The 26574-nt window shown below is 44.0% G+C and overlaps 1 protein-coding gene across 1 annotated transcript in view; it reads right to left on the bottom strand.

Annotated features, from left to right (window-relative positions):
- SEMA5B (semaphorin 5B) overlaps window positions 1–26574 on the bottom strand; it is a gene marked incomplete at both ends in the record, with an annotated part of 131504 nt that overhangs the window by 30154 nt on the left and 74776 nt on the right. Inside the window, 4 exons of the mRNA XM_084265328.1 lie at window positions 1651–1832; window positions 7911–8028; window positions 22352–22559; window positions 24725–24932. Coding sequence (XP_084121454.1) covers window positions 1651–1832; window positions 7911–8028; window positions 22352–22559; window positions 24725–24932 — 716 coding nt within the window. The remainder of the gene's footprint in view (window positions 1–1650; window positions 1833–7910; window positions 8029–22351; window positions 22560–24724; window positions 24933–26574) is intronic.

Raw genomic sequence — 26574 nt, 5'->3', positions numbered from 1 at the left:
TCTCTCATGCCTCTCCTTCCTTCCCTTCTCCTGCCCTAAACAAGGTCACAGAACCTTATATAAAAATCCTACTATTCCATCTTGCTCTGCCCTGATTTAACTACTGCCACACTTCTTAACTCAGAAGAAAGATTATATGTAAAATCACAAAAAAGCAAACCGAAAGCTTGTGTTATTGCAGCAAGAAGGGAAAGTAATTTCTACTAAAAAAAATCCTCAAAAATTCAACAGTTCCCAGCATCGTTTTATGTTTCAGGATTTTTAACTGAATTGAAGACACCTTCCATTTTCAGACCTGCAGCCTTCTAATAGAACCCATCTTGAAGCATCCTGCTCCCTTGCTGCAAAAAAGAAATCTCAATGCCATATGAAGTCAATTAAAGGAAATTTGAGGGCTGAGGCGGATGTAGGATGACCAGATGTCCCTATTTTTCAAACCATGCTGTTTTCCTATGTCTTAAGATTGAATAATCTATTTTTCATCCCCTTCTTAGAAGCTGTTCCTGCCTCTTTTGCCATCAGAGCAGCGCTGAGAAACTGATCCCACTGGCATGTTTTCCGTTGCCCACTGACATACAAGTGTTCCTTGGGAAGGCTCCGCTCAGCCCACAGTGGCAGCACAGGGCAGGAATGACAGCACGCCTTTTGGGCAGCACAACCCACCACTGGAAGGAGAAATGCCAATTAAAACATGAGTATTGATGAATTTTGGGTGCCAAGACCAGCACTGATCTCCAGGGAGGAATCAAGAGACATCTGTCCTTAATGGAATGAATGTTTATGGAAAAGTTAAAGTAGATAAAAACTTTATTGACCCAATATTTACAAGAATATTGGCCGGCCCCACCCTGGTTTAGTAGTGTTTACACTACTGCATCATCTTTCCTTGAATCATGACATGATGCAGTCTGAGGGTGGTGGTTACCTCACCACCTTCAGACTGCATCATGGGGAAAAACACCATGGCTATGTTTGGGCACCCGACAGGAGGACACTGAGCTTCCATACTGCTGAGGCATGAGCTTCAGGCATCCCTGGAAAGGCAGCACTCCTACACAAGCTGAGCTATGCGTGTTGTTTAAGTGTGGTCCTTGGCAGGCATGCCTCCTAAGCACTGCTCACTGACAGAGGATGATCTGTTGCTTTCACCTAGCCAGTGTGCTGCAGACAGTTCACAGCCTCGCAGAACAAGGCAAACGAGCCTAGGCTGGGCCCTGTCCTTACAAGCACTGCTCTGAAGGAGCTCTGCTTGCTTTTGGCAAGGAAACCTCAGAACCCAACCTCTGAGAAATTATGAGCTTACTGGATATTTTTAGTTTATTGCTGTGCAGTTGGCTAACAACTACCTCTTCCTTACCTCCTCCTGATGGGTCACTAGTCACTGTAGAGTTGAGAGAAACCAAGGCACAGTGTAGGGAAGGTTAATGTGTACACTAATTTGGGGTGCTCATCTTCTAAATGTCCTGGACATAGTCCCTTCTCCCAGAGCCTGTGAGCTCCTTCATTTTTCACTGACTTCAAGCGGGATCTCCCATACCTCAGTTTGGCTGTGATACCACAACGTGGTCACTGAAACACAGGGATGGAGCTGAGCTGTGGACAGGCACAACTCTTGTCCCCTTCCTAAGATGCACAAAGATGCTGAGGTACCTTGAACAGTTTGCGACCTCAATCCTGGACCCTTCACAGCTGCGACCTCCGCAGCGAGGACGAGGGCTGTCACATGAACGTGACCTACACATACAGGAGCCTGTGCTGTCCCCATCTGAATGCTCACAAAGTTGCCATGGGGACCAAGGCCCCAGTCTTCCATTTGTTGTCAGGTTTTTCACCTAATTTTAAAAGAAAAAAGGTCATTAATAGCAAGTTTACATTTCTGGAGACAGGCCCACAATAGAAATGCCAAACAAAGCTGCCAGGGGGATTAGAATGCAGCTTAGATGGGAGCTGTCTGTGCTTGTGAGGAGGATTCAAAACAGAGGGTTGTTTTCAGACAATGGTGCATCAATATTTACCCTCCAAATTCCACCCCACATACCTAACGTGTGCACACAGGCACCCGAGCCAACCCAGCCAGCACCACACCAGGCACAAGCATCCATCTGCCATGCTGCAAAACCACCACGCTCCCTCGTCTCACACTGCAGAGCTTCAGCCTTTCAGGCAACACAAGGGCCGGTGCCGATTGTCCCCGCTTCATTATGTTCCTGCCTCTGCAGTGCCTGGGACTGTTCCTGCAGGGTATTTTCTGAGTTAGTGTTCCTATAACCATAGTGACCAGCTGAGACCGAGCCCTCACTGCGTTTGGCCCTGTCAAACACGCGGTAAGAACTGGCTCCCTTTCTAAACAGAGCCACGGCCTAAATGGCTAAGCTGGGTGAAGGACAGAAAGGGAAGGAGATGGTGGTGACTGGAATTAATGTTGAGGATAACGTAGTGGGCTGAAGAGCAAGAATTTATTTCAAGGCAATGTATAGACCAGACCATGCTGCTATCTGCTTTCTCTGCCCTTTCCTTCATGCCTGTGCAGTCCCGAACAGGCTGAGCTTCCTGTATGCTGTAATGGAGAAGTAAAAACACAGCAGTTCTAGCAGAGCAAAAGCACTAGAGGCAGAACTGTTTCAGCCCAGGACTTGTAAAGACAGAAGGTAGGGTGTTTGAGCTTGCTCTCCCGCACCTTGCTTTAACCAATGTTGCTGCTAGGTGAGACCTAAGCTGCGGGCAGGGGAACCCAGGCTGACTTGCAAAGATGAGCATGGCCTGCTCCTCCTGGGATCGCTCCCAGGCCACCCTTGCTCCCTCATGCCCACTCCACAGCTACTGCCGACACCAGCTCTGACGACAAAATCCATCAACTCCAGGACCATATCTGGGAGGCTGCTCTGAATAGCCCTGCCCTGTTTTTCCCCCTGACTCCAGAAACACAAGGCAAAGACATCCAAGCTGGCCCTGCCTAGGTTCAGCTATTTCCTTGCTACCAAGCTGCACCATGCTGCATCTTCCCCTGGCAGCAACCTCTGTCCTCCCACCCTGTGTTCCAAAGCGCTGGGGCCTGCAGGTGGGGCAGCACTGATGGTGGTTGACTGCAACCCACTGGCGTCACCCACGGGGTGCTGGGATGTCCAGCAACTTAGGTAAAACCTCTGGCACAGGTAATTCTGATTTTGGTCTTGGTGTTACATGCAACCAAAGGGGAAGAAAGGAAGAGGCTGGGCCCCCGAAATCTGAGCCAGCTACCAGTGACTAACCCTACTATGCCATGCTTCACTGAGCCCTGCAGTCAGCAGGATCAGGCCCCTGAGCATGGAGGGAAATGATCACTCCAGGGGGGAAATAATTTCTCCTGCTCCACAGACAAGGAAATCGAGGCACAGAGAGGTTGTAAGCCTGCTCAGGAGCCACATAGGGAGTCAACCACAGCCACAGGAGTAGTGCTTTCAAACTACACACACTGCTCTGTGCTTATTCTCCAAGCCTGGCACTACGTCAAACACCATGCACCTCTAGTGGGCTGTCATCTTCCCCTTTCACCCATCTACAGCAGCATCAAAAGTATGCAGCAGTGGCATGGAAGTAATTTAGATCTGTTACTGTGCTCGTCAGGCTGTAGTTTGGGGGTTTCAAACATCTGTTGCAAACCTTTGTTTGCCGTAGATTATCATGTCGCTGTAAAAATTCACTCTGGGCTGCAGGTTATAAGGCAAGATGCCCAGAGGAGAGAACACTGAGTTTTGTTGTTGTTGTTAAATTTGTTGTTTTAAACATGCATGCAGTCAAAAATCAAAACAGTTGGGTTGTTAAATGTCCAGGGGGAAAAAATCAAAAGAACTACTTTGGGATATCTAGTACTAGATTTTTATCTCCTTTTTCCTCCTGCCTTACAAAAGTCATAATCCAAGTATTGGATCATTTCTATTCATTTTTGAGCCAGAAAGCCTTGCTGATTCCAGCAGGGAGTTCTGTTCAGAAATCAATGGTATGATATGGCCTGTGGCTTCAATTTAAAAAAAAAAAAGCAAAAAAAAAAAAAGCTGACAAATAATTATTGGCTCATAAGTGATACTGGGAAGCAACCCAAAAATTAAACAAATAAGCAGCCATAACTAAAATGCTGAGATTTATAAACGTGTCACATTGTGAATGTGGGAAGTTTTTATACTTAAGAAATTACATTTGGATTCTCATTCGATCTTTAAGTTCATAAAAATATCTTCAAAAGAGCAAACTTGGGAAGTAGGATAAAAACCCATATGCATTGATCTTTTCCAGAAATATCTTTATAAGGCAAATCCTTTGTAGCCACCCCGGTGCCTATAAGACAGAGAGGACATCTCTAAAAACATCTGTGCTCAAATGCCCTTCCCTCACCTGACAATATTACCAGTTCCAGACTTCTGTAAATGGCCATATTCCCACCAAAGGCATCACTTTGTCATTTCTTCCTTCTACCACCTAAAAGCTCAAGTGCAGGATCTGAAATTTCAGACTGACCATTGCTACTCCTTGCTGCCAGGATATTTGCAATGTTTATTTTGATGTTACAGATAAGACTGGAAGCATTCCTTGTTCTTTCAATTCATTTTTGCTTCCTCTTAGGATTTAGATGTCAACTGCTTATAACTTTGCCAAGCTTCAGTTATTTCAGCTGAAAGTTTTCATGTTGGCTCTCTGATAGAAGCTGGAAATTCTCGCAAAGTTTCAGTCAAAATATTTCAAACATTTCTAAAATCAAATCTAAGGAAAAGGAAAGTCTGTAAGTAGCAACCTTTTCCTTGAAACAAGCTTGTCATCAGAGCAAGGAACTGAACTTGACGTCATTGTAACACCTCTTTTTGTGATTTCCATGAAAGTGATTCAGATCTGCCCAGGGTATAAAATCCTTGGGAGGTGGGGAAGAAAATTTGCAGCTTTCATAGATTTTGATCTTGGTACCTGGAGCGTACTTGGCATGCTCCAGTGTGGGCTGGAGCAGGATCATCCCAGATACTGCAGCTCTGAGTGACTGAGCCCACACAAATTGAGAGCAGGGTACAAGTCTGTTAGACACCCCAAAAAAGGAGTGGAGAGACAGGCATGGATTAGCAAGAAAATGGGCTAGCATGGAGCAGATGCTAGATGACTGAAATAGGGGTTTGCTGGACACACAGAGTGGGACTGGGATGAAAACCCATGAGGAAGAGTATCATATAGTTCGGGGTAAGGAGGACCATAGACTTCATTGGAAATACTCAATTCCTGACTTGCCAACCACCCCAGTGACCCCATAAACTTGGCTAACAAAGCTTGCTAGCCACATGTAAAGTTCCTTTCCTGCTGGTGGCTCGTGTTGGCGTCAGTAAGATATTATGCAGTAGGATTTGGCGTTTTTTTCAATTTTCCTAGGACCCAAAAGCACCTCACTCCCTCCTCCCAGTCTGAGAAATGGCATGCAACCATGTATCCAGGACTCCCTGATACGACACATGAACGTAGAGGGGAAAGAAGAGCAGCATGTGTGATTTGTGTCCTATCATTTCTTAATATTAAAATGCTTGACAATGCAACCCTAGCAACAAACCCTTGGGAGGTTCTGGGTGTTACCTGCTAATACCATACATTAATCATTGCCCAAGGGACTATGTTAACACTATGATTAACCCTTTAACTAAGGTCCCTTAATATTATAGTTGGAGAGTGGAAATCTCTGGTACAACGTAGTGCTGTAGAAAAGTGTTCAGTCTAGCTCTGACCAAGCGTGTTTGCACAAGAGCAGCAGTCAAGTTGCGTTAGTGTTGTGGTTGACTCACACAAATGCCTGGCCTCTGTAGGATAGAATTCAATAATATGCCAGTTCTGGCTTTAAAAGTTGTTTCATGCCAGTCTCTCGGCTGTGCCAGGACATCTGTTTGTGGGCTAGGCTGCAGAAGAACTCACTGACATTATCTGGGTTAGGAAAGGTTTATTTGGGAGGGGTGCTGTTAATCTATGCCATGTCACACTTGAGAGTGATCTCACATACAGCTGTAGCAGCACAGCTGAGCGCCTGGTGCCTGGCCCAGGAAAGCGAGGTGAGAAAAGCCAGGACTTCTTCTCACAGTAACTCATCCAACTCAACTCCAACAGGTCTTTTTTCAACAGTGAATTTGACACTGTGTTCCCCTACCTTTCCAGGGGTCATTTGTACGTGCTGCCTGCCTCTGTCAGCCATAACCTTTATCCGTCACTAAATGGGAGGAAATACTTGGACACTGCTGATGTAGGTGTTTAAATGAGCCACCCCACTCCGTGCCAGGGGTGAACTCACTCCATTGAGAGGCAGAGGAGAAAGGAAAAGAAAACACTTGCATGTGGATTTGAAACAGCTTGGCAGCCCGTCAGCTGAAAAGCATGAGGCTGATGTACGTGTCAGAATGAGAGCACCTAAACAGAAAATCATCTACAGTGGAAATGCTAAACCAAATGTAAAACCAGCACCCCAAGCACAGCCAGAGCTCCTCCTCAATATTCTGCGCTGGATTTTTTCGACCTTGAAACAATGATCTGGAGTAGCCTGTTCCCTAGTGTGCACCACAGCAGACATGTTCAAACTAGAGGATTAACACCTCACACACCTATCAACAGACACAGGCTTTAAGCAGGACGAGATAACAGCATGGGCAATCAAGAAGCACTGCATCCCAGTTCAACACAGGAGGGTTATAAACACACAAGCCTCTGAATCCAGCAGTGAAAAACTTAAGCCTGCCAAGCTGAGGATGGATTGAAGTAATGACTAATATTTCCTGGGAAAATATCTGAGAAGTAAGGAAGATAAGGGGAATAAACATCCCAGCACCTCCGGACAGAAATAGTATATTGAAGACATAACTCATCCAGTCCCCTCTCTCTATCTACTGGGTTTAGCAGTATTAACATGCTAATTGACATTAGATAATAATGATGGACATTAATGAGAATTTCTCCTCCCCTCACACACTGCAATCTATCTATTAAGACTGGTTTTCCTCCCTAACCACCTCACAGGTACAGTTCAAGCAGCAGGAACTGAATTTGGTGAGATGGCTTCTGGGGATCACAGCCAGGAACTGGATATTGTCATCAGAGGAAGGTGGGTGGCTGGCTGGCTGGGTGGAAGGGAGCTGGAGAGCCAACTCAGACTGATTCAAGCAGAGACACTTTTTTTATTAAACTGAACTGCTGCGCCTGATGGAGACCAGGGCAAGGAAAGAAGACCATATCATTGAAATGCTATGTAGATTTGGTCTTTGGTCTGCTAAAGTGAGGCAGAACCCCATACTCTCTTCATTCCTCTCTTGGTTAACTCTCCCCTTCCCCACTCTTCTCTAGTACATACTGTATCTTTTCATTCCCTCTGCAAACCACCCACCAGTTTTACTGCTGCTCCCTAGAAGCCTCTTCCTGCCAGTGCAACACTTCTTCCCCAGCATTGTCTCTCAGGCCCAGCTCAGGGATTCAAGAGGAAAATGAACTGGATGCTGCCCGAGGATGCTGTATGTCAGCTCATTTTCTGATTTTCCCAACCTGCAGGGAAGCCAAGGAAATGGTGCAGACAGTGGAGCAGCACTGAGAAAGCTCAAGTTTCATCTGGGGCTTACGTGGTTCTCAGCAGTAAGTCAACATCATGATCCAGTCTTCTTCACTCAAGGCACAGGTGGGCATTAGGGGGACTTTGGGATGCTTTGGGATCCCCTTTTTGGAGCAAGCTAATACTTTTGGACCTAATATTTAGGTCTCTGTGCTCTGAACAAGAGACTGCACAGGTATGAGAAGTGTGTTCCACTGGGCTCTCCATGGTCTCCTAACAGCCAGTCCTCATCAGGCTGCCACACACCCACTTTCCCTCTCCCGTGTACACACATGCACACACTCCCACACCAGTATAGATCAAATATTTCACTCCTTCCACTTACTGGGCACTCAGTGATATTTTGAGTCCAGAGGCTCATGTTGGAGCTGTCCTCAATGGTGGTGCATCGCTTCTGCTTGTTATCCCAGCCACAATAGGGATCTCTGGCTCCTAGGCATTCCCTGCATGTGCAAAGAGAAAAGATTAAAGCTCTTTAAGACTGTCTAGCTCTAAAGGCATGTGTTCAAGTATAGTGCTTGTATATGACAGCTGTCAACTGCACCAAGGCTCGGCAGAAGAAACAATTTCTTCTAAGCAGAGGTTTACCTGCTTGGGAGGGGAGAACGGCTGAATAGAGGGGTGATAGGACACAAAGCAAATATCACTCATAGAAGCTGAAGATTAAAAATCAGTTCACTCCTCTCCAAGGCCTAGGGAAAGAAAATGACTTTACAAATTTTAGTCAAAGAACACTTGTCATTGAGATATCTTTGTGCCCCCATGTAATCACTCAGCAGGCCAAATCTCGCACAAAGCAACCTCTGTGAGTATGTTTTCTGACACTGTGTCCATCCAAAGGGGTTAGACAAGCAGAATTAGCCAATGGACCAGTAATAAAGGCTTTCTATTAGTCTTGGCCTTTGCTGGAACAATGGTTTCATTTATAATCCCAACATCAAGATGTCAGTTTGGAAAAGTCACAGCAGAACATTAATTCTAAGCTTTGGCTGCTTTGAACACTGCTGTATTCATTTTCCTCCTGAATCCATATTTACAGGCTAAGTGTGTGTTCCCAACATGTGAGCTGCTAAAGAAAAATAACTAGGGTGACTACTGCCACTAAACAGAGAAAGACAGTCACAGACTCAGTCCGTACCAATGAAATTCAGCTGTATTGGTTGTTCCCAGGAGTTGCTTTCAAATTGTTAATTTTCATTAAGAAAACATAACGGTGCAAACCACACCATGCATGTGTTAGTGAAAGAGAAAGAAGAGAGCACTAAACCTAAAAAGATTCGCAACATTATTTTTTATTCCAATGATCCCTTCTCTTCTATCACACAAAAGGCTGATAGGCTCTTTCCAAAAGACCCAAATGATTTGAAAACTGCCAATTAGACAGCAGCAAGGGACCAAGGGGAAAAATTCAGTTCAAGAAGCTAAACAGGAGAGTAATAAAATTTATTCTAAGGGTAGGTATCAGTATGATAAATGAAACATCAAAAAAAAAAAAAAATCAAATGTAATGAGATGTGAACTGTTCCCTCCCAGAAATCTTTGAAATCCTATTAGTCTGTAATCAGCTGCAAATGAAAAAGCAAGTCCCTTAAGCCCGGCTGAAAACACTCCGTCAGTCTGTACTGACTCCACAGCGATTTGCCCCAAAGCAAACCCAGATTGTTTTGCTGTCTGCTACTCTTTGCTTTATATATACAAATATATCGATGTGTGTATACACACACACAGATGCACGTGTATATATTTATATTTTAATTATGAGTTTCCAGTTTGCTCCTACATGGCAGCTCCTGTATTTCCTCTACAGAAGATTTCACACACAGAGTTGTGAGGAACACAACTTCATTTTTCATGCTTTAGGAAGGCAGTTGCAATGACTGCCTCTACTGCACTTTTCCTTCAGCTGCTTCAACACTCCCAAGGAAAAGGCAAAGATGATTTTGTCCCAGCCCCAGGCAACAGAACATTAAATATTTGCCTAGAAAAGGCTCCGGATCCTCAATCCAAGGACACAGAAGGGACACGTGCAGCTTTGCTCGTTATACTGGCTGAGGACCCCCATCCTAATGTTTTGGCAGCCCATACCACCCTCTTCCATGAAGCAGGGCTGCTGCCACGTCCAGAGCTGCCTTGCAGCTCAGCGCCCAGTTAACTATTGAGGAGACACTGGGGCATCTCCCACCCTCTCTGTAAGCTGGCCTTTCCTGGAGGAAACTGAGCAGCTTCTAGAGCAAAGAAGAATAAGAGAAGCGACAGGGGGGTTGGGAAGAGGGGAAGGAAAAAGCCCTGCTTTTAGTTAGAGAGGCTTTTGGTCAGGCTTTCAGACCCCGGTGCCACATACATGCTATTGTTTCCAACTGCACGAAGCCATTTCGTCGGGCACCCAGCGAGCTGAGAGAGGTCATTGTAATTCATAACAGGGAAGGCTGTTGTGAGCATCACCCTATTATGATACACATTTTCTCTGAATTTAATTTATAGGAAAACATGTGCTGCATAAATTCAGGAAATAATCTCCATATGTTCTGTGCTGCAGCCCTCAGCCACTCCGCAGGCTGCAATACATCCCGGTTAGGCACTGACCACTTGGCTGGCACTATCATAATGTATGTCATGTAGCTAATGTGCTGCTCTTGGCTGAGAGCGGCGAGCTACAGATCCCTAACAGTGCACTCAATGAATCACAGCCTGCGGTCCCCTGCTGCCGCCGCTGACCCCCAGCTGACGGGCCATCAGTAACCGAGCTGCAGAGCCGCCACAAGGCCAAGATGATGGGCCCCAGCAAGAGCTCGGTGCACTGCTCGTTGGCAGGGAGCTACGGCCGTTCCACGCCGTGCCGTCCCTGCTCTCTGCATCCTGGGTGTTACGAATTCCTACCCAGTCCGGGCTCCGCTGGGCTGTCAAAACACACACTCTGTAATTTAAGAACCATCAAAGCTCGGGACTTCTCCCTGTCTGACGGCAGGCCCTCAAAACCATTTGAAATCTAAAAACAAAATAGCTATGCTGCCTGCCTCCCTTCAGGATTTGGAGCCCACTCATCTGCCTCATCTCTGGTGAGAAGCCTATTATATCAGCTGACAGCGATACACTTAAGGGTGAGGAGGAATGTATTTACTTACACACAATTTGCTCTGTTTTTTTCCCTTTTGTAAGCAGGAAAAGCATTACCACATTACCACAAGAACACATTTCTGGCAAATACTTTAAGTGAAGACTTCAAAACCCACCCTAATTTATATCCTTATAGTAGCTTTAGAATATATATCCCTATTTATGTCATTAAAAGATAAACCCACATCGGCAAACACACACTAAAAGACAAATACATGTATGCCCACAGACACGCACGGATCAAAATGCTTCAGGAACACACTGTCATTTTTGGTTGATCAGGCACCATGGTGTGGAAAATATAAAGATATTACAGCATTTCCCTGTGTTCAGAACACAAAATACATTTAAATGTTTACATGTAAATACCATTTTGTATTATGAAACCGCCGAAAAGTCTCACACAGGCTGGGGAACCTGAAATCTCTCAGGGCAGTATGTAAATACTGTGAAATAAGATACAATAGAGTTTACATCCTGTAATGAAATTCTGATGTTTCAAAGGCAATGGGACTTCTGCCACTGCATCAGTGAGGCCAAATTTCATGCATACAGGGAACATCACCCAGGTCTCCTCAGTGCAGGCTGGGAGTGCCTTAAAGGACTAGCAACACACTATCATCTCCCACCATAATTCACACAGGTAGAGGGAATCCAGTATCCCAGAAGACCACTCAAGCATGGCAGATTGACGCTGGCTATATTTATGCTAATGAATTAGCCAATGAAATTCCACAAAGTGGGATGCTTGTGTAGGTAAGATGATGTTGATACCACATGGTTCGTGCCACCGGTTCCCCTGTGGTCATTTACTGACTGTAGTGCATTCAGTGAGGACTCAGGAGAACACCACTTGACGGGTATCTAAGAGGTTGGATTTATTATGACACGGCATTGCTATCAATAGAAATTCAGTGTAATTCATTGCTTCGCAATAAATGCCTTATCTGGGGCATAAAGGCATACACAGAAAACACTCAATTGAAAAACAATTCCATTCCTATCTCCTATTCAAGGGATTTTTTTTTTCCTTCCCTTCCTTATTCTCACTTACCAAGGACATTTGCATGAAAATAAGATCTTACTCATAAGAGCTCACCTGCTGCCTGCTGTTTGGGAGCTGTAAGCCTCCCTGTTGTTGGCTGTTGCAATCATTTTTACAGCAGTGATCTGGGATAACACAAAGGATTAAGACTCTACAAGTGGGGCACTATCCACAGCCCGCTGAAGTCAACGGAAACTCTTACCTACTACTACTCAAAAGAGCTTTTATGAGGCCTTTGAAGCCTGGCGCTGCTGAGACTTCACTAATAGCACGTGCTGGAAAAAGGCTTCTGCTTCCAAGATGCTGGTCCTTCCCAAGATCTCTTTTTTATGTAATAGCCCAAATGACGTCTTCTTTCAGAACCTTCATTAAAGCTTAAACATCTATAGTTCAAAAATTTCTCATTCCCACTTTAATTTGCTCTGGGTCTAGATAACTTCATCTTTAGGTCATATTTTCCCTGAGAGTTAAAAAGCTTTAGACTGTGTAATAAATGGATCATCAAATCGATTGAACCAAACCCAAGAGATTAGGCTTTGACAGACCAAAGAAAAGAATTATGAGAGCTTCTTCCCATTCTTACTACCAGACAGAAGACATGCAAACATGCCATTTTGTACCAAAAGCCACAGCACTGTCATCCAGAGCATTCACACTGAAGGACTCTTCTACTCTCATATGCCAGGACATGCTTGCTCTCCCAGGTTTCATTCCTTCTCCTTCCATTTACCTCTTTCTCACTCCTTTTTGATGACAAAAAGCAAACAGGAATGGAATGACAGGACGTGATGATCTGCAGCGGCAGGGCTCTAGACCACAAGAGTGAGTAGCTCCCTTCCCAAACGGTGTTTGTTCACAAAATCCTCTGGCATTGCTAGGAGAGCATTTTTGCTGATGAATTTGGAGCCTGCAGTAAACACCATGTTCTCCATGGAGACACAATGACTGTCATAGCACCTAGTCCTTTAAACCCCCATGGGCATCACCAGTCAGTTCACTGGAGTCACAGACAGCCGCACCACCAGCCTGCGCAGTACAAACATTTATAAGCCCAATCTTGCAAGTCCCTGAGCAACCTATGCTCCTCTGTGCTCAGCATCTCAGGAGCATGGGCAGCACAGGAGTTCAACTTGCTCTTTTTGGGGGAACAAGACCTCAGAATTTCACATGGGTTCGTTGCACTCTTCCAGCAGGTAACTCCAGCCCCTTGCGAGCAGCAAAGGGGTTCAGCTGCGTCTGGTAGTTGCAAGCGTGAGGCTGTGTTTGGCAGACAGACATTTCCTGGCAAGGTTAGCTTACTGTCCCATTGCTATCCACCTGCAGAAGGGATGAACTAAACAAATACTCATATTAGCCTCCAGCCAACCAAATCATAATTACTGACAACCTCAATAGCCTGTGCAAGGAAGAGAGGACTTCTGTCTTCCCTACAGCCAGGCAGCATGAAAAGAGAAGAGTAAGAATCAAAAGGATGTTTGTGGCTTAAGAAAATAAGATTAGAAAGAGGGGGGAAAAAAGCACCAGACCTTCAAACAATCCCTCTAATTTTGATACCTTTAAAAATTCAAACTGCAGCGATGAGTTAGTGATCTGTACAAATCCATTATCTTTCCCCACTGAGAAGAGAAGCCAAGTGGAACTGAGCTGCTTTAGTCAGACACTGGTCAAGTAGCAGCTTCATTTCTCAGCTGGTGAATACAAGATACTCCATGCCAGATGCTACTGCCCTTTCCTCCCAACGAACAGCCCTGTTCTTTATAAGCAATTAACAGAGTTATTTGTGGAGCAGGGCACTACTTGGGAAGAGCACGCCACAGCTTCCAGGTACGGGCACTGCGGGGGCTACAGTCTATGCTAATCTGGGCAGACAAGGCTTGGTATTCTGGCATTTGGTACTGGACGCAGAGGCAGGGAAGCTGAAGTGTGTGTGCATTGTGTGCGTGCGTAATTTATCACCCACACATGCTCAGCATCAGTGATTGCTTGCTCTGCACATGATTTGTTTTGAATGCATAAATTAAAGACATGATGTAAAACGACCTCTAAAACTGAAGTCCGTTTGTGAGCCAAACACATGTAACTTATTCAAAAGAAGCAGTGCCCAGACAGAGGATTTTCAGAGGCAGGTTCACCTTATTTTCCTTTCCACATCAGGGACCTTGGCTTGCTACCTTCCACCTCCTGCCTTACCATTTTCAGTATCACTTTAATCGATTGTGGTTTATAGATTATGGCCTCGCACAATCTACACAACAAACTATTCTATTTCTTACTTTCTGACATCCCATTCCATCATCTTTTAGCAACAGTGACTTCTTTATTGGATAGTTGTTTATTTTTATTTTTAAAGCTGTGGAATCAAGCAACATTGCATTTATTCAAATATGAAGATTAATGCCATCCCGAGAAAAAAATCTGATTAAACCTGGATTTATGTTTATATCAGTAAAACAGGTTATTAAAAAAAATGATTAAGTGTTGCTCCACAAACACTATTAGAAACTCTTGTCACTGTGCCAAACTAAACTGACCTCTAATAAAAACACAAGTACAGAGGGCCTCTGACTACCACTGATGGGATCAGTCATCCACAAGAAAACTCGGATACTATTAAAGTCCTAATGAAAGGAATAGCCAGAAGGAATTCCTGAGCATGGGGATGTTTGTCTGGATTGTGAAGCCCAACCATTTCCTAGCCTCGCCAGGCTTTTGAGCCTTAAGAAAACATGCCCCCCAGCGCTGCCATATGGAAGGCGGCAGAGGGGACTAGGCATCCTTTTGGAAAGGCGGCTCCAGCAAACCAGTGTACTCAAGTGTTATTCCCTGTCTCTGCCCTGTGTCAGTCAGTGTCTGGGGGTGGCTGTCAGATTAAGATGTGCTCTGCCTCTGCACTTCTGCTCTGTGGGTGCAGGACTGAGATGTCTGCAAATTCCTGTGGTCCAGTGGTGTAGGTGGATACAGGAAAAGGGTGGTTTAGGCAAGAGCAAATCCACTGCAAGGACACATGCAGGTGCTTTACATAGCCTCTACAAGAAGCTGATGATTTCAGAAGGCAAGTTATGCTACAATGGGAATTTAGGAAGGGAGCGAAAACTGCAAGGGCAGAAAACTTAGAAAGAAATCTGAGTGATGATAAAAAAACCTGAAAACAGTCTACAGTTGTCACCCAGCCTGCACAAAGTAATCCATATTCAAGCAGCTCCTTTGTGAAAGTTGGATTTTGTTAAGCTCTTGGTAATTATTTTCTGCTCAACAAGATGTAAATTCTACTAGACAGAGCCTTTGTAGATTAATGTATGTTAGAAAAGGCAAATAAATATTAGACCACCTACTGCACCCGGAGGATCAAACACATCTCTTCTCCAATGCAGGAGTATTTTAACATTGTATAAGGGGAAAAACGGTGCTCCCAACATATTCTCTATTTCTTTTTCCCACGTAGTTATAAAAACACCGTCAAACAATGTCCATTCCACTTTTTAGCAAGAGATGACATCATTTAAGCAAATGGACATTTTTGAAATCCAGCTCTACCCTCTTGCAGATCGGAGTGCTCCCATAGATCTACAGTATTTAGCTATTTTGACAGGTAAAAGACACCAGACAGTACAATATTATGCTTTTCTAGAACCCATACATATTTTATGTACTTATATGTACTTAGATTTTAAACTTAAACCAACTAACAAATTTGCTCTGGCTCCAGATACTTCCTCCTCCCCAAACAGGTAAAACAGCACATCTAATAAAAAGTTAATGATGCATCTGTAGCAATATATTCATTTGGTATTAACATTGGGCACATTTGTGGTTTACACTGCAAACGCTGCCTGGAAACTTGAGACATGAAGCAAACCAGCCATGGCAGCAGTAAGGCTGTAGCCTCTTTGCATCAGGAGCCATGTCGCTGAACATGACCGTTGCCTAGAATACAAATCTTATGACATAATAGTAGCAAATTGCAGGAATTGACAGATGCAATGGATATCTGCCCCGGGGCTTGCTGGTAGCTTCAGTTATTAATCTTGTTTGTATAACAATAGCATCAATGCCATCCTAACATAACGTATTCCAAGAAAACTACCTGCTTTCCTGTCAGTCGCCGCTGTGTTGAAACTAATTTCACATAGCCCACCTAGCAGGCATCAGATGCTAATGACTTTTAGACATCATTGATCTGAGCTGGCCTAAAGCCAGCCTGCTAGAGGTAAAAGGATCCATACGCTAAACTGCTCCCAAACTTGTGAGCTAAGCCATGTTGGCAGTACACTTTAAAAATAAGGAGCAAACACACGCCCTCAGCACGTTCAACCTCCCCGCTTTTTCCTCCCTCCTAGAAATCCAAAGCTCTCCAAAACAAATTGGCAGCCTAGCTGTGAGAGCAAGGAGGCTAAAGGCAGCGAGTCCTGAAATTACCTGATTTTGTTTGGCTTTTTCTGAAGTGACCTTCATCTGTTACAGCAGTTGTATATCCCCAGACTCTGGCTACTGCTAAATACCCCTTCTGCCACAGTACCATTCACTCAGGGCCAGTTACACCATTTGGAGCTAAAAGGGGGAGCCTAAAAACATACAGGCAGCTTAAAATGAATGGAAAGCACGTCCTTGGTGTGAGCATTTCACAGAAATGGGAAAACCTGTCATAATTCATCTGGTTCAGAGCAGAGGCCCTTTCCTCTCTTTCATCCTGTGTCTTCTCTTTTCCAGTGACGCAAACACCAGGAATCTCAGCGCAGGCTTATTCCTCAAACTCAGCCTCTTGCTGGTTTCCTTACTGGCCCCACGTTGCACTTCTCACTGTTATTTGTGATTTCCTCATACTTAAATGCCATCTACAAAGTATGCTATTTTCTTTCTTCCGTGCCATTAAAGATAATGTCAAATAAGATGAAACTGAAAACCAATCTCTCTGGCATCTTGCTGGAAACATGCCCCTGCTCACTACATCGCTGCTTACTCTTGCCTTACGTTTTGTTTTTCAGTTTCAGGCACACACGGCCACGTCCCTTTCCCAGACAGTTCAAATGAAGCTCTTCAACCGCTATCCTGAAATCCAGGTTTCTTACACCTGTAGCATCCCCTCAAATCTTAAAGGTCCATATCCTGCAGATAGTATGGATGTGCTTAACTTTACATATACACGCAGCTACATTAAAGAAAATGGGAGTAATTGCCTGCTACAGCAGATGCAAATGTGTTTTCAGGATAGAGAAAATGGTATAATTTTGCACTTCTATTTAAAGAACATAGATCCATTTCATCTACCAAACTTCATTCTTTCCAAGAGCTTCAGTGATCATGGTTCTGTTTGATGTCTTCATTCTCTGTCAGTGGGAGTCTCGCTATTTACTTAAATGCAACCAGAATGCCAAGCCAGATGTTTAGAGATTTATTCTGATGTATTATTGGATACTGTGGATGACAAAAGATTGGGCTGAGCACTCTCCTTTCTGCCTATGAAGTCTTCCAAAGCTTTTCAGCATTATTGATGGTACAATAATTAGCTAATTCCCTTAATTTTGGAGAGGTCACATCAGTCAAAGCAGATGGAAATTGACGATTAAGCTTCATCACAACATTTTTGTAGGGTCTTACCTTTCCTTTTGCCTCTATTTTTAAAAGGGTAGTCAATGTGCTGGATATTTTTTAACTCTCAGGGAGAAGATTTTCAAAACAAAATCTGGGCCAGATTTTCAACAGAAGGGGCTGGATTTTCAAGGTCTTTGATGAACAATCTGGCCATCAGCATTGCCTCAGCGATCTGCTGGTTGCTGGGCTCCACTGAACAACAGTCTCTGCTTTGTTCCCTCCGCTACTTCTTTTAAGATATTCTCTCCCATGCATTTTACCCAACAATCGTTACTTGTTTGTCCTTCGAGGAACTATCGTCATTCGGATGAAGAGGTCAGAGGATTTCCAGCCCATATTCAATTCACTCTTTCCCCCAATCTGTGAATTTTTTAGATCTCTTTCCAGACTGTATTATTCCTCCAATTAAGTTCCCCAACAGTTTCACTCCTGAAATCTGGTAATCCTTTAACTCTGGGTTTGCAATCCTAAATTCAAATGCTTCACTCCTTTGTTACAGAGGATTTTGTGCCATGCAATATCTCAACCCCCTTAAAGTGTAGCGTGAATGTGGTACAGGGACCATGCCTGGAGCTCTGTTTTTTCTACTTTGGAGAAAGAGGAAAGAAAACTCAGCTTCTTTACTGCTTCTGCTGACCCTTTTCTTCCACAAACTCCCTGGAGCCATTTCAGGAGTTACTCACCTATATTTACTCAGTTGTCTGATCACTGGCCCAGGGCTATTTAAAGGTGAATTGTGTTTCTCACACAGATCTCAGGTCAGTAAATAAGAGTGCTTGTCAGCTGAGTAATTTGTGCTAGCTTTGCATTAAGCACCATGGCCGGAGGGATGCATGGCAGAATTTAGGCCAAGGAGGGCAAAAGCTCAGCAAACTCTCTGCAACCGGGTCAAAAAAAGCAGGCAGCAGTCAAATGCGAGCGTGCCATGTTTCACACAAGAGGATCTGGCTCTCCCCATAGCAGGAAGCAAGAGTATCTCCACTGTCAGGAGGCTGACCTGGGGTGGCACTCACAAAACCTGATGGCATAGCCACACGTGAGTGCAGCATGACAGGGAGAGGATAGGCAAGACAAACTATTCTCAGAACCACACTGTACATCCCAAAACTGCAACCTGCATCATGTAAGCTGCAAATTTTATGCAGAAATCTGGTGGGAGGAAGGTCAAAGAATTACTATCAGCTTAAAATGTATTAAAATAAACCATTCAGGTCAGAGATCTGAAAAGGTGGGTAATCAAGACACTCTGTGCCCTCATTCCCAAACATATTTTCTTTTCCTCATATGAATATGTAATTTAAAATGGCTAAAAAAAAATCACTGCCTCCGGATGTCTGTCTGCTCAGAGGCCCACAGCCCTGATACTACAAACAGGCAGTACAAAGAGACTACAAAGTGTTGCCTGCAACAACTACCTGTTAGACTGCAGTTCCCAAAATGAATAATCTCACCCCACCCTTTGAGAAAATTACTGAAGTTACCCCCCTACAGATAGGCCCCACCTGAAAATAATGGTCCAGATCTAAAGTCCTCAACCCTCTAAAATTCCAATCCAGGATTTTGTTCAGACACATTCTAGAGATACCGTAGTGTCAGTGATAAAGCTGCTCTCCAACTATCTCTCCACAAACCTCCGGGGCAACTTGAGGTAAGCATCCAAACTCATTTGAAAATTGCAGGAAGATTACAATGATTTCAAAGCCAGGCACAATCCAGAAACAAGCACAGCCAAGCTACTGCCCACCAAAGCAGCTTCAAAACCATGTTCAAGGGGCTTGTAGGTTTTGCTCGCATTGGACATCTTCCTAAAACTCTCCAGTGAGACCAGGGAACGTCAGCACTGAAGCACAACAGGAAAACACATGCACAAGGCAAGGTCCCTGCAGCCAAGTCGAGCCTGTAAATTTGGGCAGCTGACATTACAGATGTCTTCCTGTTGCCCTGTTTCTAAGACTGGCTGTTCTAAAAAGACAGATTGAGACAGGTCAGTGGGCACACACAAAACCCTCCTCAGACACCTAGAAATATATTGGGTCATTGAACTATAGCAAGACATAGGGCTGAGTTACTGGTCACCATTTAAGAGATTAAATTGGTGCCATGTCAATAAACAAACAGTAAAGGAGATGGCAGAAATCCCTTTCTCCCTTTCCATCTCTTCCCCTCACTGCTGCTTTTTCCCTGCCCCATTTCCGAGCCAGGGTACCAAGCCTAAAGTTTCTAAAGCAGCACAGCAGCAAGGATCGCTGGAGGGGATCAATGCTAGGATCAATTTTCTCTCTATACCTGATCGACTGTTTCAGGGAGAAGGCAGGGTGAACACAAGAGCTCTACCTTAGCAATCGCAAACCCACATCAGCCCCCAGGGCGGGAAAGGCTGCAGAGTTTCCTGATAACATAAGGCAGAGCCAAAAAAAACAAACAATGTTGTGGTATTCCTGCCCAGGAGGCACAAATTCTCCATCACCTCCAACCAAGCTTTCTGAGCCCCCATCAAAACGATTACATTATAAAAACTGCTGAAACCAGAGCTTTTCAGGGAGGCCAGTCAAGAAGTCACAGCACAAAAAAGTAAGCCGGGGGGATGGTGTGGTGGTGTAGGGATGGGAGTCCTTCTTCCCGTGGTGGCAGTATATTGGCATGTATTAAACGCAGACACAACAATAAGCAATAAATCACAGCCCAGGAGAAGTGCCAGGTGGAATGCACAGGAGGAAATTAAAACATCCTTCTCGATACAGTTCAGTATTGAAAGAAATACAAAGGAGGCCAAGTTGACTTATCACCTACGTAGCCAGGATGCTAAGGGGAAATAGGTTCCAACATCTGCAGCTGAAAAAAATGCAATTGAATAATTTCCTACCCAAAACAGGCTCAGCTTAAAAGTAATAATAATAATAATATCACAAGCAGCCTTTAAAATAAATAAATAAATAAATAAATAATGGCTTCCCTAAGTTTTCTTCCCCCCCCCCCTACTTTTTCCTATTGCATGGTCCCTTCACAAGGCTCAGCCATGGGGCAAAGGGTCCATTGCAGTGCACACAAGTACACTAGTTGGCCAGCACCCAAATTCAGCAAATCCTCACCTCCCACATCACCAAATATATGCACCCACCATGCTGTCAGAGACCCTCTCTCATGTACTTTGGTATTGCCCAGTGGCTGGCTTAAATTGCCTAAAAGTATCATGAAACTAGTCAATGGAGCCACAGTTTAAGTCTCCATCCCCCAAAGAGCAGGACTGCTTCCTTATTTCATATAAATATGCCTCCAGAAAGTTTGTTTTAGAAAAAAAATTATGCACTGGTACACCAAGTTCCCAGTAATTTCATCCAGGACTCAGCATTGTATCATGCACAAAACTGAGGCTGCTTGTGACCACCGGTGTGCAGGGGAACCTCCTTGGAGCTGGGTTTCTGTTTTGCTGGGATAAAGTTATGTTGGCAGGGGACTGTGCTGTGGCCCTCAAATCCTAAATGGATGGTGTTCCTGTGAGGTACCCACCCACCCCCAGCCCTCCAGCCACTGCTGCTTTTTCCCTGCATGTCCTTTTTTTAGGCAGTTGAGCAAACCTCCAGCATTTGAGTTTTAATGGAAGTGTCATACAAAGTACTTATGCAGGCTGAAACTGGGACACGATCTATAAATTACCGGAAAGCTGAACTCGAGTTTAGGAAAAGAAAGAAGAGGAAGAACTCATTTCTCTTGGAACTGGATCATATATATGTATACACACATAAATATTCTCAAACTGAAACTCTCCAGGACAGCCTGAAGAGGACAGCTGTTATGCTCTACCTTTTTAAGTCTCTGCTTTTAAGGGCTGAGGACAGGATGGCATTTTCCAGCTTTGGTTCTCTTTCTCTTACTAAACACTTCTGTGTCAGCCTGCCTGTGTAAGTAACCAAACCTTTAGACACTAAAACACTTCTGTGTCAAACTTACAGTAATGACCAAGTTATATTTTCTGAAAGGCATAATTAAGAGGTTCAGCAAAAATAGAAAGAGCTGGCATTTTTATATTTAGACAGACATGAATTTAGTACAAGCTGATAAACTCTACTTGTTGAAAATAAAATCATGGGGACATTTTTCTATATCAGGTTTTTTTGGCAAGAGAACAGGGACATCTTGCAGCAGGCCATGAAAGAGGGAATCCGTTTAGACGTTGCTAAAAAATGCCTTCCTCTTGCCTGTCTAGCACAGAGGACTTCAGACTCAGACAAGACTCCTGTCAAGGAAAGCAGGGCAAAAGCAAGAGAGAAGAATGTTTCTAGGAGACGTAAATAAGAACTTCCCTGTAGCAAACCCCACTACATGCTCAGGGAGATTATTTTTTCACCTCTTTCACCTGCTTCAAATGGGGGGAGGGAAATAATTGGGATGTAAAAACCTTCTACATACATTTTTGGGTGGAAAACTGCTCTGGAGCTAGGGCTGACAGTTAAAGGAGTCTTTTTTTCTACTCCCTTTACAAGCTACAATCAAGACACAGAATCTATCCAGGTGTAAGAGGTGTCACACATAGTTGAGATGAGCTATTGGGTTCCAAAAGCAGTAACAAGTAGCCACACAGCCCAGCCCTGCCTCATCAGGCATTAAAGACGTGATGACTCTGATAAGCCAGGATAGACTACAACCCAAATTCAGAAACCTGCAGCCATACTACCAGTAAGAACCACAGGCAAAACACGTGGAATTAATGAAAGCAACAATGTGATGTCAATTTTAAAAAAAAAAAAAAAAAGGTAAAAAGATAAAAATATTGCAAGTCTTAACGTGGTAAACACACAATTAATTTCTGATTAGGATTAATTCATATTTACCAAAAAAACATTGCTCATTCTTATTGCTCCTCTCATGAATGTATCTACCAGGAGATGCACTTCCAACAGTGTCTTTTGCCTTGTCCTAATGAAAAAAGCATTCTAAACAAAATCAGACTGGAACATGCTTCCCTGGTGCTTTCCTCTTTAGGCTGAAGGAAAGTAGATCAGAGCTGTAAATTTGCTTACCCTTCTGTTCTGTACATGGAGCATCTCTCCAGTGGAATTTTTAGCACTCCATTATTTAAGCCTACAAAGAGTGACCTGTCGCTGTGCAGGATTTGGAGACTTTTGATTGCTTCCCGTTGTCCGTCGGGGAGGATCTGCATTTCCTCTAAATAACAGCTCCTCAGGCTCCTGTTAGTGGTAGAAAGGGCCTTCAAGATGGTGCCATACTCTAAGGGAACAAAAAACAAGGCACAAGTAAATGTTGGAGGCATTGCCTTCATTTCATACCTACCTAAAGAGTGAAATAGCAATGCCATCTTTACAGGGCTGCTTTAAGCCTGGGTCACCTGCTGCTGCCCATGGTAGAAAGTGCTCCAGCTACATGGTTACAATCCCCAGCAGCGATCAGACATTACAGAAATCGACTGCAGATGGATTTTAATGGGAAACCAGAAGGATGTGAACCATCTGGAGAGTGAGCAACAGCAAAAATTTCCCAGAAGAGGAAGAAGAGTCTGGTGCCGTTACCAGTGAGTTATACAGCAAGGTGACCTGAGATAGCAGGGATCATTTCTGGTGCCTTGAGTCTCTGTTTCTTTTGGCTTATTGAGTAGATCGGTGTGATTTGATGCCATGACAAATGACAACAGATGCAGCCGCCCTGCTGGAAATCTCTGAGGCCTCCGTAATGACTGCATGGGTCACGGGCCTAATTGATCCTCTTCCTGGAAGAAACCGTCCTGTCAGCTTGACAAGGGGATGCTATGGCATGAGCTGTGCATCACAGAAACATATACAATCTTGTTCACAGTGCTCTTACCTAAACAATTTAAAGACCTGATAAATTGTGGGAAATTTATGCTAGGGAAAAGGAAACAACAGTACTATTTTTAATTGAAACCCCAAATCAGCCCCAATGGTTGCTAAAGCTTAATCTTTCTATCCAAATAACTTCTGTATTGGTGCTAAAGCTCAACAATTTACAGTGACAGGGCTGGCTGCCCTGTGAAGCTTCTCTTTCACTTAGGAGAGTCTTCAGTGGCACCAAGTCTAAGGCCTGGGCTCGGTTTGTTTCAGGACTGGGTCTGTGTTCAGGGCTGCCTCTGGGCAGGGGTGGGTTTCAGGACTGGGTCTGTGTTCAGGGCTGCCTCTGGGCAGGGGTGGCTCTGCTGAAGCATTTGACTGGCTTAAATGTTTGAGGTCCAGCAGGGCTTACAATTCAGTCACCATTAACCAGAGCCAGAAAGCAAAAAAGGAGGGAAGGTTATGGCAGCAGACATTTCTACGCATATGATGAGGCAGAAAGCATCCAATTTCTTGCAGACTTTGTAGTTGGGACTCGTCACTTAAAATATAAAGATATCCAAATGGCATAACAACATTGTATTTCCATTCAAGTACAATCTTCTCATCATAATCAATGTCCAGGGAGGCTCCCACATTGGGAATGTTGCTAGAACACATCCAAAATCATCACTTTTGACGTAAGTGGTGGCAAAAGTTAGATAAATTATGCCACAGTCCTGGAAGGTGGTAACATAAGAATGACTCTGCATTCAGATGTGAGATTAAACTAACACTTTGAGATGCAATCTGTCTTACTCTAAAGTCAAAGCTTCTGCAATAGGGGATAACAGCATTATACCCGTGAGGCTGGCCATATGCTCTGATTAATCAAACTATTTAATTTAACCTCTATCATTAGTGTGAACATGGGCTAAGGCAACCATTTATAACACTTTCTCCTTCTTCAGCATCTTCCATTTATCCAAGATATCTGTGCCTTTCAGAAGAGGCTACATGTCCTGCTCATTAGGGGATGGCAGTAGAAATCAAGAAACCAAGTCATATACTTAATTCTACCATCAGCTACCACAAAAAAGCTCTTGCCTCAGCTTCCCCATCTGCATTACATTCCAGTGTGCGCCCATACCCAAAAGCACTGGGAGTCACACACCAGTAGGCACATGGAAGTGCAAAGAAGGAAATAAGTAAAACCTGGGGCAAGCCTGGAAGTTAAGTTATTATTGCTTACTTAGAGCTGAGTGTGTCGGAGTGCAGAGCAGCAATTTATGTGCCCAGAACCACAGAGTGCTTCAGTGGCCGTTGCTCCTCCCCACTGTTACATATTAGTCTGATTAATTGAAACATGCTTTTATACAGAGAGAAAAACGTTATTGTTGTTTTTAAACACAACGCTGATTTATGGTCTGCTCATTTGGGATTCTGCCTGAAGTCATCCATCCTGCTTTTAATTTGTTCAGGCAAACTAACTTCCATGAAGTTGGGTGCCAAAATGATATTGAATGAAAACTGTGCAATGATGTCACAGCCTGGCTACTGTGGGTGCTATGAGCAAACGGAGGGAACTTTCTTAAGCCCTGAAGGTCTTACCTGTCCCAATATACATCACGTGGTAGAGAGTATCCTTCCCCTGAACAATATCAACCACCAGCTTGGAAAATCGAATGCTGTCCTGAGTCACATATGGATCTACAGTCACCGGCTGCACGACATCATTCATCAGGAACAGGCGCTGTGCATCCTGCAGGACTCTTTCCGTCAGATTCTCGTTTGGGCTGTCGTCACTCAGCGTCCCACACTAAACACAGAAGATTGAACTTTAGCACCTGCATTTTCTCCCCACTCTGGCAGCCCAAGATCAAACCCTGATATTCTTCTGGAAACCCATGTCCTGTTGATTTCCTGCAGAGGTGGGTCTGTGTGAGGGTCACAGGCTCAGGATCATAGTCTCATTTTAGGTCCTTAGCCTAAATTTGTCCTGTAATCCACTTATAAATGTTTCTCCCAGTCAGTCTGCTGACCAGTGATATGATGCTTCATTCCCTTGTGATATGCTGAAGTCAGCACACCAGAAGGGCAAAACGCATGAACAGACCAAGGAGGAATAGAAGGAATTAAAGCTATCTGTAGGAAGATGTTACGTTAGTAGTAGAGAGTTAAGCATTTCAGAATGGTCTTCATACTCTGCCTGGCATCTCACTCTCTACAATGGACAAAACCTAGAGATTAAAAAAACCTGAAAAATGGGTTAGTTTTGAATCCAAGAACCCAACTCACCACACTGCTTTTCTGAATAGACCCCTTTTAGCTTCATCTGAAGCAAGACAGGTTAGCTGCTAGCTCCTCCCTCCACACACATAGCTCTTGTATCCTCACAGCACATCAACCTGCAGCACCAAGGGGTTGTCTGGGTGCACTGAAATAGGACTCCGTGTCCATCCAGAACAATGTGGAAGAAGAAAGCTTGCCTTGTGTCTTTTAAACACCAGCAATAGATTCTGCTAGGTGAGTTGCATATTTTAAGGCCTGAGTTTCTATCTCACACTGATCTCTAGAGTTTGGCATTTTCAAAAGCCAGTGCAAGATTATACTTTCCATGCAGTTTTGCAGTCCATGCTGGTAGCCAGGGCTGGATGTTCACTCTCCCCCACAATGCCAGGCATGGTGGGCAGATTTATTACTCCGAAAGACAGCTGTGTGTATGGTTATTTATCCTGCCCAAGGTCATGGGAGACAGTGGTACAATTAGGAATCCCATCAACTCCCATACTCAATCCACAGGCAACTTTGCTTCTCACACACAGATGCTCACACCTGAGCCATTTCACTAGAAATAAACCTTACAAATTTCTTTTTATTCATTTTGGGTCCAGGTGTTTGGGTTTTCCTTAGAAAAGACATTAATATACTGTGAATTAGGATGTGGATTTACAGCTACAGTGTACAAAATTCCCATGTGCATACTCTTGATATGCATCAAAGCAACTCTTTGCAGTGTGGCTGCCTTTCCAGGGTGCACCATGCAGAGCTGCTCTCACAGCATGCTGAAATGAGTCAACAGGACTTTTGCTCAAATTTGCACAATAAATAAGGATCTTGAAGTCTGATGTACTAAACCCTACACTATTTTGGAGCTTGTGTGAACTAAGTCAGGGTGATACTCATTCCTACCACCTATGAACATGGTCATTTTTTTATCAATTTAAGCATCTTTCTGAGTAGCCAGACACATCTGTGGGCTTTGATGTGTCCTCAGGTGGGTTTTAATGTTGGGTTTTTTTCCTATTGCTATGTTGGGTTTTGGTTTTTTTTAGTTTGTGACTCATTCCATGTTCTAAAGAGCTTTTAGATCTCTCTTTTCTGCTGCATCCTGTGATCCCTCTGGTTTATTCTACTGTCTTGCTTTGGACGCTTTTCTCCCTCCTCACTTTCCTTTCTAG

Source organism: Gallinula chloropus, assembly GCF_964237585.1.
Source record: "Gallinula chloropus genome assembly, chromosome: 5".
NCBI lineage: Eukaryota > Metazoa > Chordata > Aves > Gruiformes > Rallidae > Gallinula > Gallinula chloropus.
The sequence above is the reverse complement of the archived record's forward strand: the minus strand, read 5'-3'. Positions and strand labels throughout refer to the sequence as shown.